Genomic DNA, 12,948 nt, shown 5'->3' on the forward strand with positions numbered 1-12,948 from the left:
GAGGGAGTGAAGAGCTGGAAAGTACTTAGAATACTATCGTTTCTTCCGTTTCATTGATGCCCATTAGACTGCCGTTTTTGGGTGTTCCATCTTCGGTGCGTCGATTTCGCAGCCATTAGCCGCCAAACCGATACGGGAGGTTCCAGGGAGATGAGGTGTGGTGAGGCGGGGGTGACAGAGTGGAATAGGGGAGAGTTTGGAGAGGAAGAGAGGAGGGACTTTTTGGGTTTTGGTGGATTTTGGTGGTTGGTTTAGAGGTTGCTTGGAGGTGCCTGGTGGTAGTTGAGAGGCTGGGGAGAGTTAACAATGGAGGGAACAGCAAGTGAACGTTCGGTGCAGCAAGGGCATTGGGAGGAGGGATTTTAGAAGGGGGAAGTGGTTGAAAGGTGGGATTGGAAAGGTTTTGGGTTTTTGGATGCTACGCTGTTTGTTTAACTGAAGGTGTGGCTGAGTGGTTGGAGATGTTCTGGCAGGTTGAAGTGATGGATAAGCTCAGACCCACGTGTTCGGTTAACACGGGCCTTGATTTGGTGGAATTTGTTCATTAAATGTTTATTTTCAGAATTTTACTGTTAATCTTTGGAAATGGAGTTTTATTAGATTTGGGTTTGTTGTAGCTGTGGCCTTTAGTTAGGGTAGGCTCCGGCTCCAATGGCTGCGAAAAGTGATACACTGAAGAAGCACCAACACAAATCCACAAAGAATAGCGGTTGAATAGGGATTCCTATTGTGGCTTTCAGTGTTTCAAATAAGCATTGAACCTTCGGTTAAAATACTTTTTTCTTAACTGGTAACGTCATCGGCTTGTTTGGTTGAACTCTCCACTGTGACAGTCACTAGGCCCTCAAGCCAGTCAAGAACTCAATAACGAAAACAACATGAAATTTGGAACACTAGTTCAAAACCTTTATAGATTTATTGAAACGACATTGTATATCATCAAATAATGGGACTTCCTGGTAGGGCCTATCTTCCACCAGGCATCTACAGATGTACGGGTGTAACATATCAAGAGTACATCTCCAGCTCCATCGTCAAACCAACACCAACACTACAACCATGGCTGACGAGCAGCGTGTGCTCCTAGAGCGCCTTATGGGCAAAGATGCTCTTATATCGCCCCAGCCTCGTCGAAAAGAAGTGGAACTCACGTCCAGCAAAGTCTGCAAGTCTTTCCTTGTAGGAAGCTGTCCATACGACTTGTTAGCTGCCACCAAGTTAAATATCGGAAAGTGTCCTAATTTGCATCTGGAAAAGCATAAGCTCGAGTATGAGTACCGTACGAAAAAGCTTGGCGAGAAGTTTCCTGAATTTGAGTATGAATACTACAAGACATTGAGGAAATGGCTTGAAGAGATCGACTTTAGTGTTTCTACAGCATTGAAACGTCTAGATCATACTCCAGAAGAAAGACAGAGGGTAGCTACTGTCACAAGGCAGCTTGATGATCTTGACGTGAAGATTGGTCTTGCAGCGCTGGAAATCACGCATTTGGGTAAGGCTCAGGAAATCACCATGGCACTTAAACAAACCATCAAATTGGAAAAGCTCCTACGAGAGAGAGAAGGATTGGCGGAACAGGCAAGACTAATAGCAGAAAATCTCGGCCAGTCAGCCCAACAAAAGCTTCAAGTCTGTGAGGTATGTGGAGCATACTTATCCAGACTCGATAACGATAGACGTTTAGCCGATCACTTTGTCGGTAAAATCCACTTGGGCTACGAGCAGATGCGTACAGTTTATAATGATTTGAAACGGAAATATGGGTAATACTATTTTTTTTGAGGGGGGGCAGACTTAATCGGATTTTTCTGTCTTGTCAGACTCCTTCTTCTCAATGTCAACCTGGATGTTACCCACCTTCTCCTGTGATTTGTAACCAAGAGCACTCAATCTGTCGGCCAAAATTGGGTGAGAGTGGTTGTAAGAGGAAAACAACCAGTCAGTGTTCATGGAACTCAAGTTTTCGGTGGACATGGTGATCAAAGAAGTCGACAATTCGTCCTTGTAGCCTTGCAGCTGGGCGTATCCATCAGCCTGGTACTCGTTCTTTCTAGAAAGAAGGTTGTTGATGAACTGGAAGAAACAGTTCAATGGCGAGCTGACATAGGAAAAGAGAATGAATGCAATCATTGGAGGAGCGTTAGCTGGGAAGCCAAACGACTTGAAAAGCGACCTGTTGGTGAGGAAAGTGGAGAACAAGATGAATGTAGATGCCACGGTAGCCTGGGAAACGGCCAACATCTGAGGCAAGTGGTTCAACTTCCAGTGTCCAATCTCGTGGGCCAATACAGCTACGACCTGAGGGACAGTGCTCTGTTCAATCAAGGTGTCGTAAAGCAAAATCTTCTTACTCCAAGGCAAACCGACAAACATAGCGTTCGAGTGGGAGCTTCTGGTGGAACCGTCAATAACGTACAAGTGGGTAAGTGGGAAGTTGTTTCTCTTGGCCAAAGCCTCAATCTCAGTTCTCAATTCGCCTTCCTCCAATGGAGTCATCTTATAGAAGAGTGGAAGGATCAAGGTTGGAACAAGGGTCATGATAATCAAGGAAGCAGCCAAAGTCAAGCCCATGGCATACTTGACGAAAGCAGTACCGTAAGCGTCGATAATTCTCAAAAACAAGTAGATGAAAGGCGAAGAAATGGTCAAACCGAGGATAAGCGACTTCAAAGTGTCCTTGACGAAAGTGCCAACAGTTGTCTTGTTGAAACCCCACTGCTGTTCAAGAATGAAGGTCTTATAGTAAGACAAAGGCAACTCCTCCAAAGTAGAAAGCACAGTGTTCACAGCAAAGAAAACAAGACTCTGCAGCATCACGCTAGCGCCGAAAAAGCCACCAATGTACTTAACACCACCCAAACGAGCAGAAATACACCCGGCAACAGACCAGAGGCGAGGCAACACGTCAAACTTCACCACAGCCAACTCCTTCAACAAGTCAATGGCATCAGCAAAGAACCCAAATCTAGACTTGGCACGCGAGTAAGCCTGGGATTTAAGAAACACCTCTGGCGAAATCTCCTTCTCAATGGATGCTGGAGCTTTCTTATTATGGTACACCTGGTATTGTCTATAGTTGATATACGTCTCGAAGGCGTATTTTCCAACCAAAAGGGAGGTCACAATGGCCTTCCAGTTGACGTTTGGATTGTCCAAGTAAGACTGGCTGTTAGTAATAAGCAAGAAAGGTTCGTTTGATAGTTTACATACTGCAACGGATTGAAACATTGTGGATTGGATCAAACCAGGTGGTTGGAAATCTCGAGGTTTATGTGGACTACTGTGGGGCACGGGTGTAACGCCAGGCCTTTTGGTCCAGATAAGGGCCACAAATAAGTAATATGTCTTACATGGAGGGTTTTTGATAAAGTGAAGAATTTAAATCAAGAATGGCATGGTTTGGGTGTTTTTCGTGTTTTTGGGTAGTGATGGTTTTGCGGATTGTGGGATTTAAGTATGCTTTTCTCAGGCCAGTACAGGCTAGCCATACATAGTATAGGTAAGATAAGCGAAATGTGCCTATAGATCTTTTCGATACTTCAGATTCCGTTGTCTATATTGAATAGGTATTTCTGGTGATTCATATATCTTGGTACCACAAAGTATGCTTCGTTTAACTTTGTACCGTCAAAGGGTCGTAGCCGTTCTGTGAGTACAACTGGTGGTTTCACGTATTACTAGAAGAGCAGAGTTGGCTGAAAGAAGTCTTGCCAGTTTATCAGGTCAGAGACGATTGACACTGAAACATGAAATAAATCGTTCTTTTGGTTTCAATCAGTGGCAATAGCTGAATTTGTATGTCTCCTTTGCTCTACTCTTTCGTTCAATGTACCCCAGAACGCACCCGAGTATCTTCTACAACTTCTTCTTTTATTTATTTTATTTTTATTTATTTTTATTTATCTATCTCAAGATATGTCTGACAATGCTAACTTAGGGCACTGCCAATTGTATGCTTCTATTTCCTCCATTGATCAACTGGCTGGGGCTTGCTCATGCTATCAGACGTAGCAAAGGGTCAGATAACAGCTGGAGTTTTGCTTGTGGTATTGGTGAATTCGCGAGATCTCTTGGCTTTCTGCTTCCTCTCTCTTCTCTCCTTGGCCTTAGAGATTTTTGGCTTCAAAACTGGCGTCTTCTTCACCTTCTTAGGCTTCTCAGAAACCTTTGGTTCCTCAACAACAGGAACCTCAACTTTAAGGCTTTCTTCCTTCTTGGCAGGTTCTTCTTTAACCCACTCAATGAGCTTTAATTTACTCTGAATTGGGTAAATAACCTGCTCTTCCTTGACCCATTCAATAAGCTTCAATTTGCTCTGGATTGGGTAGATCATTTGCTCTTCCTTGACTGGCTCCTCCTTTACCCACTCAATAAGCTTCAACTTATTCTGGATTGGATAAATCACCTCCTTGGCTGGCTTCTTCTTTGAAATAAACTTAATCTTAGCTCCACGAAGCACCACAGTGGAGACTTGGTTCAAGGGAAACTCGGTTGATCTGAAGACCTTCTCGAACTCAGAAGTATATTGATGAGCACTGGAGTGCTCGAAGAACTTAAAGAGCTTCATAAAGTGGTGGAATTGAGACAACTGGCCCACCTGTAAATGATTAACTGGCTCCTTGACAACAGGAGCTGGAAGAGTCAAAGTAACTTCAAACACTGGAGTGACTGGAGTATACTCAATCTTCTGAGGACGAGGAGGAGGAGCAATACCAAACTCTCTGTTTCTCTGAGCCCTCCGACGTCTTTCTCTTCTCGCCATAGAGTTAGTAACACTCTTAAACTGGCGAGGAGGTCTCTTTGCAGCCTTCTCAGCCCTAGCCTTCTTCTTCTCCTTCTTGGCTTGTCTCTTAGCTCTCTGCTTAAGAGCTCTCTTGGATGGAACATGTTCATCCTTAAGCTCAACAATCTTAGGGGTTGATGGGGGAGGAAGAGGAGAGTTCAATGGCAAATCGTCTTTGTCAATCGCTAATGGCAAGCATTCACGGAATGGGTTAGAGAGCTCAGAGAGTCTCAAGAGTCTCATGAACTCATGATACTGAGACAACTGGCCAACTTGCAAGTTGTTGTTGGTATGAGGAACAGGCAAAGTCTTAAAGTCAAGAATCTTGGTAGCCTTAGGCCAGTTTACCTTGTACTGGCTGAAAAGATTCTCAAAGCTGAGAAGTCTCTTGGAGTGGAAGTACTGAGCTTTTTGGAAAGCCAATACTTGCGGTACCTTAGTAGATCCTTCAAACTTCTTCACCACAATCTTCTCTGGAGGACCATACACGGTAATGTTCTTAGGAGCCTCGATGGCCTTCTGAACAGAAGCAAGCTTTTTAAAAGGCTCAAAGACCGATGGGGTGAACCATGATCTGATAGTACGAGCCTTAAAACTAAAGGGTCTGTCGACCGGCTGGTCTGAGAAAAGGTTGAACCAGAACTTTGCCTTCAAAGCAAAAAATGCTCCAATTGGTGGAAGAACCACAGGCTGGGCCTTTTCAGGACCAAAGGGAACCTTGCAGATTGGCTTCTTCGCAACAACAGCCAACTCAGTCTTTGGAGAAGATTCCCTGGATTCATCAAGACCAAATTCTAAATCCACCTCCTCTACAACTTCAACTTGAGGAGACTTCGTGCCACGAGGCACCACTTCACGGCCAAGTGCCGCCAATCTCTTGGATTTCTGGGCTCCATCCTTGTTAGTCTTCACTGGCGAATTAGGAGAAGAAGCCCTTTGGGTCTTGAACTGCTTACGGTTCTGGCGCTTCTTCTTGGAAGCCTTGGTATGCTTCTTTTCCAGGAGTTTGTCAGCTGGTTCAGGGACAACAGTCTTGTCGTCGGCTGAATTGTCAGCGTCTGAAGCGCCAGAGGTGCAAGAAGATTCAGGCTGAGAGCCTAAACCTGAGACATTAAATTCATCGCTAGAGACAGCCTCAGAGTCAGTAGCGGGGATTGAAGCAGCCAAAGAACGACGTTGAGCAAGAAGTTCACGCAACTTGGCGTCGACTTTAGACTGGAAAAGGGTTCTAGCGTGAGGACTAGAGGTTGATTCGGAATAATGGGTGAAGAATTCCTGGAGTTCTTGGTTATCCAATTGGATTTCCAAAAACTCATGGGCAGCCGAAAGACTACTGTTAGTAAAGCCTCCTAAATTACTAAGGGGAAGCTTGATAGTGAATTGCATTGTAAGTTGTTGATGTCGTATTGTGTTTGTGTACTGAAGTGTTATAGGCTTTGGTAGACAAACTTTGATGCTGAAGAAAAGTGGTAAAGAAAAATCAGAATGGAGGGAAAAACCACCTCTATTTATGTTCAAATTTCTGGGATAAATGACCAGAATGAAAAGGTTTTGATAGTGTAGGGAAAGTGGTAGAGGGAGTGTCTCTTGGTGCTGCTTATACCTTCTGGATTCCGGAAAAACTTTGAAAATCTGTAGCTCAACGAAGAACGGTTTTGAGGAACGGCTTTTAAAACCCTTGGTCTAAAACAATATTTTAAGATTATTTTGATACTAATTTTTATTTAAAAAGTCCCAAAAGTGCCGGTTTTAGTGGGTGCAAATTTGGGGTTTTTTGGTGGTCGAAAACATACAAAGCGAGCAAAGGGGAAACTCGAATAACAGCGATGAGGAGAGTGCATCACGACAAGTTGATTGAGTAATGCTCAAGATCCAGTCAAGGTAAGTCTAATTGAGATTCTCCACTTTCACTGGGTTTCTTCGGCCCGCTACAACCGTCACACGGCATTTTTGAGGTAAGTACTCCAGAAGAAGTAGGTCTTGGAGGATGATAGAGCGGAAGAACGGCTCTTGAAGGGTACCTTAGGGGTCTACCATCGCCAGGTTGCTGTTGGACAGGAAGAGTCAAAGGCCCATAGTGCCATTCGGTACTTTTTCCTATGTCTACACTAAGAATGGAAGGCATTGAGCTTCAAGGCACACCGAAGCAAGCATTTGTTCTGTAATAGCATAAAGAATAATTTGAAATTGATGCCCTTAAAACTGGGCTGAATATCTAACCGTTTACACGGCTGTAAAGTAATGTAGGTAGAGTACGACAGAGTTGGGAGAGAGAAAAGAGAACTAGGTAAGCTCAGTCCTAGCGGTCCTTAAAAAAATCCTGCAAGATTATAATGCTTTTGAAGTCTTTGGACTTACATGTTTGAAGTAGAGGGCTATGCTGACCTAAGTAGTCTCTCATATCATGGGGTCGTCAAGGTTCAGGTGGTCCAGAACGGGCTACAAAGAAACGTAATGCCTACTCAAGAAGTTTTAAGTAACTAAGTCTACCTCAGTACCTATTAGTAACAGTGCCCTTCAAAGGCTTAGTTCCTTATCACTTGTAGGCTGAGTGCCTTCAATGAAGCCTAAGAACCGTGGCTTTTGTAGGGGAACCTGAAACAATTATACTTCCCATATACGAGCCAAATACGGTCTTAATTGCCCTTTCAAAGGCTCATTCATCCACGCTGTCCCTCCAAACTCTATTCCATGTCGCATCCCTGGCACTTGTCATAGACATGAATGTGAGTACCTTACATTGTCCTTTCAAACGAGATCCAACACAGATAACAGAAAATCGCTCAAGGCAAGTCCAAGAAAAAAATAATGACGTTCCCCTGGAACTAAATTTAGCCGTTCCCCCAGCCTCCAACGTAACAGGTATGTACTGATAGCCATTCATTCACCTCAGCATTTCCAACCCTTAACCACGACGCCTACAAAAAGCCACCAGCAGATCAATAAAAACGTGTTTTCAGAAACGAAAGCTCTTTTCTTTTACGCCCAAAAGCTGTCCTTCTCCATCCCTGGTTGTACTCTCCCCCCGTCCACCTTCTTCGCAGCCATTCTGCAGCCGATATCCATTAAACAACGTCACCCAGAACCTCAAACAACCAGTCCTCCAACTCTCCCAACCTCAATCCCACCCTTTCCAAAACCACCAAAAATCAACATTCCTCCCATTTAACTTCCTCTCCCTCTTCCTCCCCGTCTCCCTGTGGCCCCACTTTCGTCGGAACCTTGTGGGACCAGATCGATCGGTAGGGCATGGAAGACGTGGCTGGATGCAGAAATAAGGCACCAGGGCCCCAGCAGGCTGGTAGTAATAGCCCTAGCTCAAGCCACATTGGGCGGTGGTTTAAAAAATCTAATTAGCTCATCGTAACCGCCGACCCCACTTTCAGAAGGGGGTTTTTTTCTGCACTTTTTTCCCATGCTTCCTTGGCCCATTATTACCCTCCCTTTGTATTATCGTCTACATTCTCGACCACTGCGGCTGGACTCTTTCTTAGTAGTAGTGCCGCGATTTTCACCCAATTCTTCATCTTTCCCCAGAGCCTACTTCACCGCCATACCACGTCCAATGTCTGAGCTGTGGAAGATAAACCGGATCCTCAATGAGCTTATGACGAAACCGTCGAGTTCCCGAACCAGACTTGACGCCAGCACGGCTCTTTCGTACGCGGCGGCGCTCAAACCGAACATCTTGAACTCGGAGGATCAGGATAAGGTCAACTCCATCTCGGTGCTAGCGAAGCTCTTGCAATGTACGCCGGGCGCTGGGCCTTTGGACTTTTCGTCGATTTTCGACGAAGAGCTCTTTCTGATGCTCCTCGAGACTGCCAGGAAGACGAACTCGCCTGACTTGTATAGAGCCATTCTTTCCATCTGTCTGACTTCGATCACTGGCTCTATTTACCCTGCTCAGGCCAACGAGTCGTCTATTGATGTTCATCTTCCGCTTTATAAAGCGCTTGTCACGCATTTGGACGCTATTGACATGATCACAGCGAAGTTGTACGCTGCTGACTTGAAGACGTTGCTTTACTCGGTGCATTTGGTCACAGGCTTGATCAAAAGGGCCTTGAAGTTCAAGTACGATAAGATTATCACCTTGACGGGACGTTTGAAGCATGTTAAGTTCTTTGCCACTGTGGCTAACCTGAGCGAGTCCTCGGATCAGATCCTTCAGGAAGCCATTGCCCAGCTTGAGTACTACTACTTCTACTTGAACGAGTACCTTTCGAACACCATGTTTGATCTTTCGCTTGAATCGCATAATGTCATGATGAGAAACCTTTTTGAGTTCTTGGACGTTTCGCTTAACGAGTTTGGCACTCCTGCGCTGACTGCCGAGTACGTCAAGGCCGGCTTCACCGCTGACCCTCAGAAGTTTGTGGCTGATAACTTCAGTATCTTGTTGGCCATGGACTTGAAGATTTTCTTGAAAGACCCAAACATGACGTTTAAGAAGCGCTTCCACGAAGAATTGATCATGAGTGACCATAACAGAACATTCCCTTTGTACCACTTCATTTCTGAGTGTACTAAGCTCTGGATCGATGTGTTCCATGACAAAAAGAGATACCCCCGTCTTAATGTTCATATTCTTTCCTGGGAGCTCATGATCTATTTTTCCATGTACAATTGTTTGCTTTTATGGCAGGACACTAAGGCACAGCTTGAAAACACCGAAGATATGAGCGGAATCGTCAAGCTCCTTCAAGCAAACGTCAAATACTTGGAAGAAAGCCTTGGCCAGGACGTCTCCATCGAAGACGCCTTGGAAGTTTTCACAAAACGTACGTCTGAGCAGATTAGACACTACCAGATCCTAGAAATGAAGAAACAGCATCACTCCAAATGGGCTCCATACTTCCTGGAATTCGATAGCACTTTGCAAAGAGAAGTAATGGATTTTGTTTGTGAGCAAAGAGTCATGCAGCTTTTGAAAGGTTCCTGGGTGCTTACAGAGGCCCATGCTGAACGCCTCAAGAACAAAACGAGTACCTCTGTCGACAACAGCTACTATTTCCTCATGCTCAGTCCGAATAGAAAAGCCATCTTATACAAGTACTTTGCTGAGAAACCTACGTTGAAACCATCGTTGGAGGAAATGGAAGCTCTGTATGTCGAATTGAAGGATATCGCTCATTACTCGTCGGTGAAGATTGGTCAATCCTTGGGAGAAGAGGATAAAGCTAAGCATGGCCGGTTGATTTCTGTGAAGGGTTCCATCTGCTACGAAAGACTCACGCTTCTTAACAAAGCCGATAAGCCATTACTTACATTCTTCACAGATTCTGAAATGAAGAAGGCTGTCTGGCTAGATGGACTCAAGATGTTGAAGGGATCTTTAGGCTTTAACGAGCTTTCTAAAGAGACTACATCACAATTGGCATCCCTCAAGGACATTAGGAAAAATACTCAACTTTTGGTTCTCGAGGGCAAGGCTTTCGCCAATGTGGAGTTTGACGGTGAGAGTGACGACGAGTTCTATGACCTTTCCGAATTGAATAGAGCGTCCGAAGGCTTCTACTATGTCTAGGGCCATCCAGACATTAATACATAAGGACTACGGGATGAAGTGTAAAACATGTGTTTTGGTACTGTAGAGGGAAAAACTCAATCTAAAGGATCCAGATTGGCCTCGGTGTTCTCGGTGGGGAGCTGCTTATACGTTTTGAAAATTTGCACGTGACCGCGCACGTGCAAAAATTGAGAAGAGATGAGATGCCTCTACATTTTCAACTCCAGATCAAGGCCCCACTAATCGTACACAATGGCCAAAAGCAAGAAAAGTAAGCAGGCAGTTGGAAAGGCTGCCGCCGCCCCCAAGGCCAAGAAAGATGATCTTATCATGACGATAGACAGTGATTCCGAGAACGAAGGCCCAGCTCCAGAACCCTCTGACGATGAGGAAGATGAGAAGGCAGAAGAGGAAGAAAACAAAGAACATAAAGATTTAAACCCAGATTTCCAGTTTTCCCTTGATGGTTTTGAAACCACAAACACCGCTGACGGTTGGGATTTCCGTGTGGCCGAGGACAAGCCCGAAAACAAGAAGAAAGATGTGAACTTGGATGATATCTTAAGAAGTAAGGGTGGTCTTACAGGTCTTGTAGGATCCGAAGAGGCAGCCAAGGAGGAGGATGAAGAGGACGAGGAAGAGGAGGAAGATGAGGAAGAAGAGGAAGAGGAAGAAGCTGGCGAGGTTCCTGAGGAGGACGATGACGAGTTGGCTATGGACGGTTTCGGTATGAATGTTCAAGAAAGCGACGAGGAAGAAGAAGATGAAGAAGTTCAAGAAGAGGAGGAAGAAGAGGACGATGTCGAGGAAGTGCCTCGTGTTGGCTCAGATGACGAGGAAGACGAGGATAAAGACTCTGAAGAGGCCATGGCACAGTTCTACGAGAAGGCGGACAGCTCACAAGCTCACACTACTTTCCAGTCTCTTGACCTTTCCCGTCCCGTTCTCAAGGGTCTTGCCAACTTGGGCTACACCAAGCCTTCGCCAATTCAGTCTGCATCTATTCCAATTGCCCTTATGGGTAAGGACATTGTTGCCGGTGCCGTGACAGGTTCTGGTAAAACTGCCGCTTACATGATCCCGGTGATCGAGCGTCTTCTTTATAAGCCTTCCAAGGTTGCTCTGACAAGAGTCATTGTCTTGACGCCTACAAGAGAGTTGGCCATTCAGGTTTGCGATGTTGGTAAGAAGATTGGTCGTTTCATCAACAACTTGTCTCTTGGTTTGGCTGTGGGTGGTTTGAACTTGCGTCAACAAGAGCAGCAGTTGAAGACCAGACCAGATATTGTGGTTGCCACTCCTGGTCGTCTTATTGACCATATCAGAAACTCTGCATCTTTTTCATTGGACTCGTTGGACATTTTGATTATGGATGAGGCCGATAGAATGTTGGAGGAAGGTTTCCAGGCCGAGTTGACGGAAATCTTGTCCCTTATTCCTAAGCATCAGAGACAGACCATGTTGTTCTCTGCCACTATGAACACTAAGATCCAGGATTTGATTCAGTTGTCTTTGAACAAGCCTGTTAGAATCATGATCGATCCACCAAAGGCTGCTGCTACCAAGTTGATCCAGGAGTTCGTCCGTATCAGAAAGAAGGAGGAGATGAAGCCTGCTCTTTTGTTCCACTTGCTTAAACTCTTGGACCCATCGCAACAAAACAGAACCGTTGTGTTCGTTTCCAGAAAAGAAACCGCCCATAAGCTTAGAATTATTCTTGGTTTGCTTGGTATGAAGGTTTCCGAATTGCATGGCTCTCTTTCACAAGAGCAGCGTCTTAATAATGTCAGTGACTTCAAGAATTTGACTGTTCCTGTTCTTATTTGTACCGATTTGGCCGCTCGTGGTTTGGATATTCCAAAGATCGAGATGGTCTTCAACTATGACATGCCAAAGACCCACGAAATCTACTTGCATAGAGTTGGTAGAACTGCCAGAGCTGGTAGAGAAGGTAAGTCTATTACTTTCGTGGGAGAGGCTGCTGCTGACAGAAACATTGTCAAGGCTGCTATCAAGTCTTTGGAGAGCGGCGAGAACAAGCAGCCTGGTAAGGCTGTTTCAAGAAACGTCAACTGGGAGGAAATTGAAAAGATCCAGACCATTGTCACAGAAAAGAAGGATGTTGTTGAAGAGGTTTTGGCCGAGGAGAAGCTGCAGAAAGAGTTGTTAACCGCCGAGATGGAATTGGCCAAGGCTGATAACCTCATGAAATACGGTAAGGAAATTCAGTCCAGACCAAAGAGAACATGGTTCGAGACTGAAGCTGAAAAGAGAAAGCACCAATCTGAAGCCATGCAACAGCTCACGAAAAACAAGCATAACATCAACTCGAAGAAGAGAAAACAAAAAGAAGGCAGAGCCGATGGAGGCAGCTGGAAGAAGACCAAGACCATCAGACAAGCTGGTCAGGGTAAACCCAGAAACAGCGGTGGTGGAAAGAAGGGCAAGAAGAAGTAATGGTGATAAGGATGAGGGTCACACCAGGACGATTTTAAAAAGACTTCCTCTTCTTCCAGAACTGCCAGTTTTGGGCTGCTGAGAAGAGGAAGTACCAGGCTTGAGAAAGGTTTTCACCGTACAGTGAACTTCAAGCCGACGTCAAACATATTATAGATACATACTGACCAAGAGAAGTCATCGACTTCGTTAA

General features: G+C 45.1%; 5 protein-coding genes across 5 annotated transcripts; 3 read left to right on the top strand and 2 right to left on the bottom strand. All coding sequences in view use genetic code 12, as the record gives it.

Annotated features, from left to right (window-relative positions):
• Window positions 1-1,059: 1,059 nt before the first annotated feature.
• EXM2 (Exm2p) lies at window positions 1,060-1,770 on the top strand (the record flags this gene model as incomplete). Its single annotated transcript, XM_025486801.1, has 1 exon — window positions 1,060-1,770. The coding sequence occupies one exon, from the start codon at window positions 1,060-1,062 to the stop codon at window positions 1,768-1,770; it is 711 nt and encodes a 236-aa protein (XP_025344351.1).
• Window positions 1,771-1,797: 27 nt separating this feature from the next.
• CXQ85_003149 (M48 family metallopeptidase) lies at window positions 1,798-3,231 on the bottom strand (the record flags this gene model as incomplete). The annotated part of the gene is made up of 1 exon (XM_025486802.1): window positions 1,798-3,231. The coding sequence occupies one exon, from the start codon at window positions 3,229-3,231 to the stop codon at window positions 1,798-1,800; it is 1,434 nt and encodes a 477-aa protein (XP_025344352.1).
• A 790-nt stretch (window positions 3,232-4,021) lies between these two features.
• On the bottom strand, window positions 4,022-6,172 carry CXQ85_003150 (uncharacterized protein; the record flags this gene model as incomplete). Its single annotated transcript, XM_025486803.1, has 1 exon — window positions 4,022-6,172. One exon carries the CDS (start codon window positions 6,170-6,172, stop codon window positions 4,022-4,024), a length of 2,151 nt encoding a protein of 716 aa, XP_025344353.1.
• Window positions 6,173-8,351: 2,179 nt separating this feature from the next.
• LMO1 (Lmo1p) lies at window positions 8,352-10,316 on the top strand (the record flags this gene model as incomplete). Its single annotated transcript, XM_025486804.1, has 1 exon — window positions 8,352-10,316. One exon carries the CDS (start codon window positions 8,352-8,354, stop codon window positions 10,314-10,316), a length of 1,965 nt encoding a protein of 654 aa, XP_025344354.1.
• Window positions 10,317-10,550: 234 nt separating this feature from the next.
• Window positions 10,551-12,755, top strand: DRS1 (putative ATP-dependent RNA helicase; the record flags this gene model as incomplete). Its single annotated transcript, XM_025486805.1, has 1 exon — window positions 10,551-12,755. The coding sequence occupies one exon, from the start codon at window positions 10,551-10,553 to the stop codon at window positions 12,753-12,755; it is 2,205 nt and encodes a 734-aa protein (XP_025344355.1).
• Window positions 12,756-12,948: the final 193 nt, after the last annotated feature.

Source organism: Candidozyma haemuli (assembly GCF_002926055.2).
Source record: "Candidozyma haemuli strain B11899 chromosome Unknown D_2014730914, whole genome shotgun sequence".
Classification (NCBI taxonomy): Eukaryota; Fungi; Ascomycota; class Pichiomycetes; order Serinales; family Metschnikowiaceae; genus Candidozyma; species Candidozyma haemuli.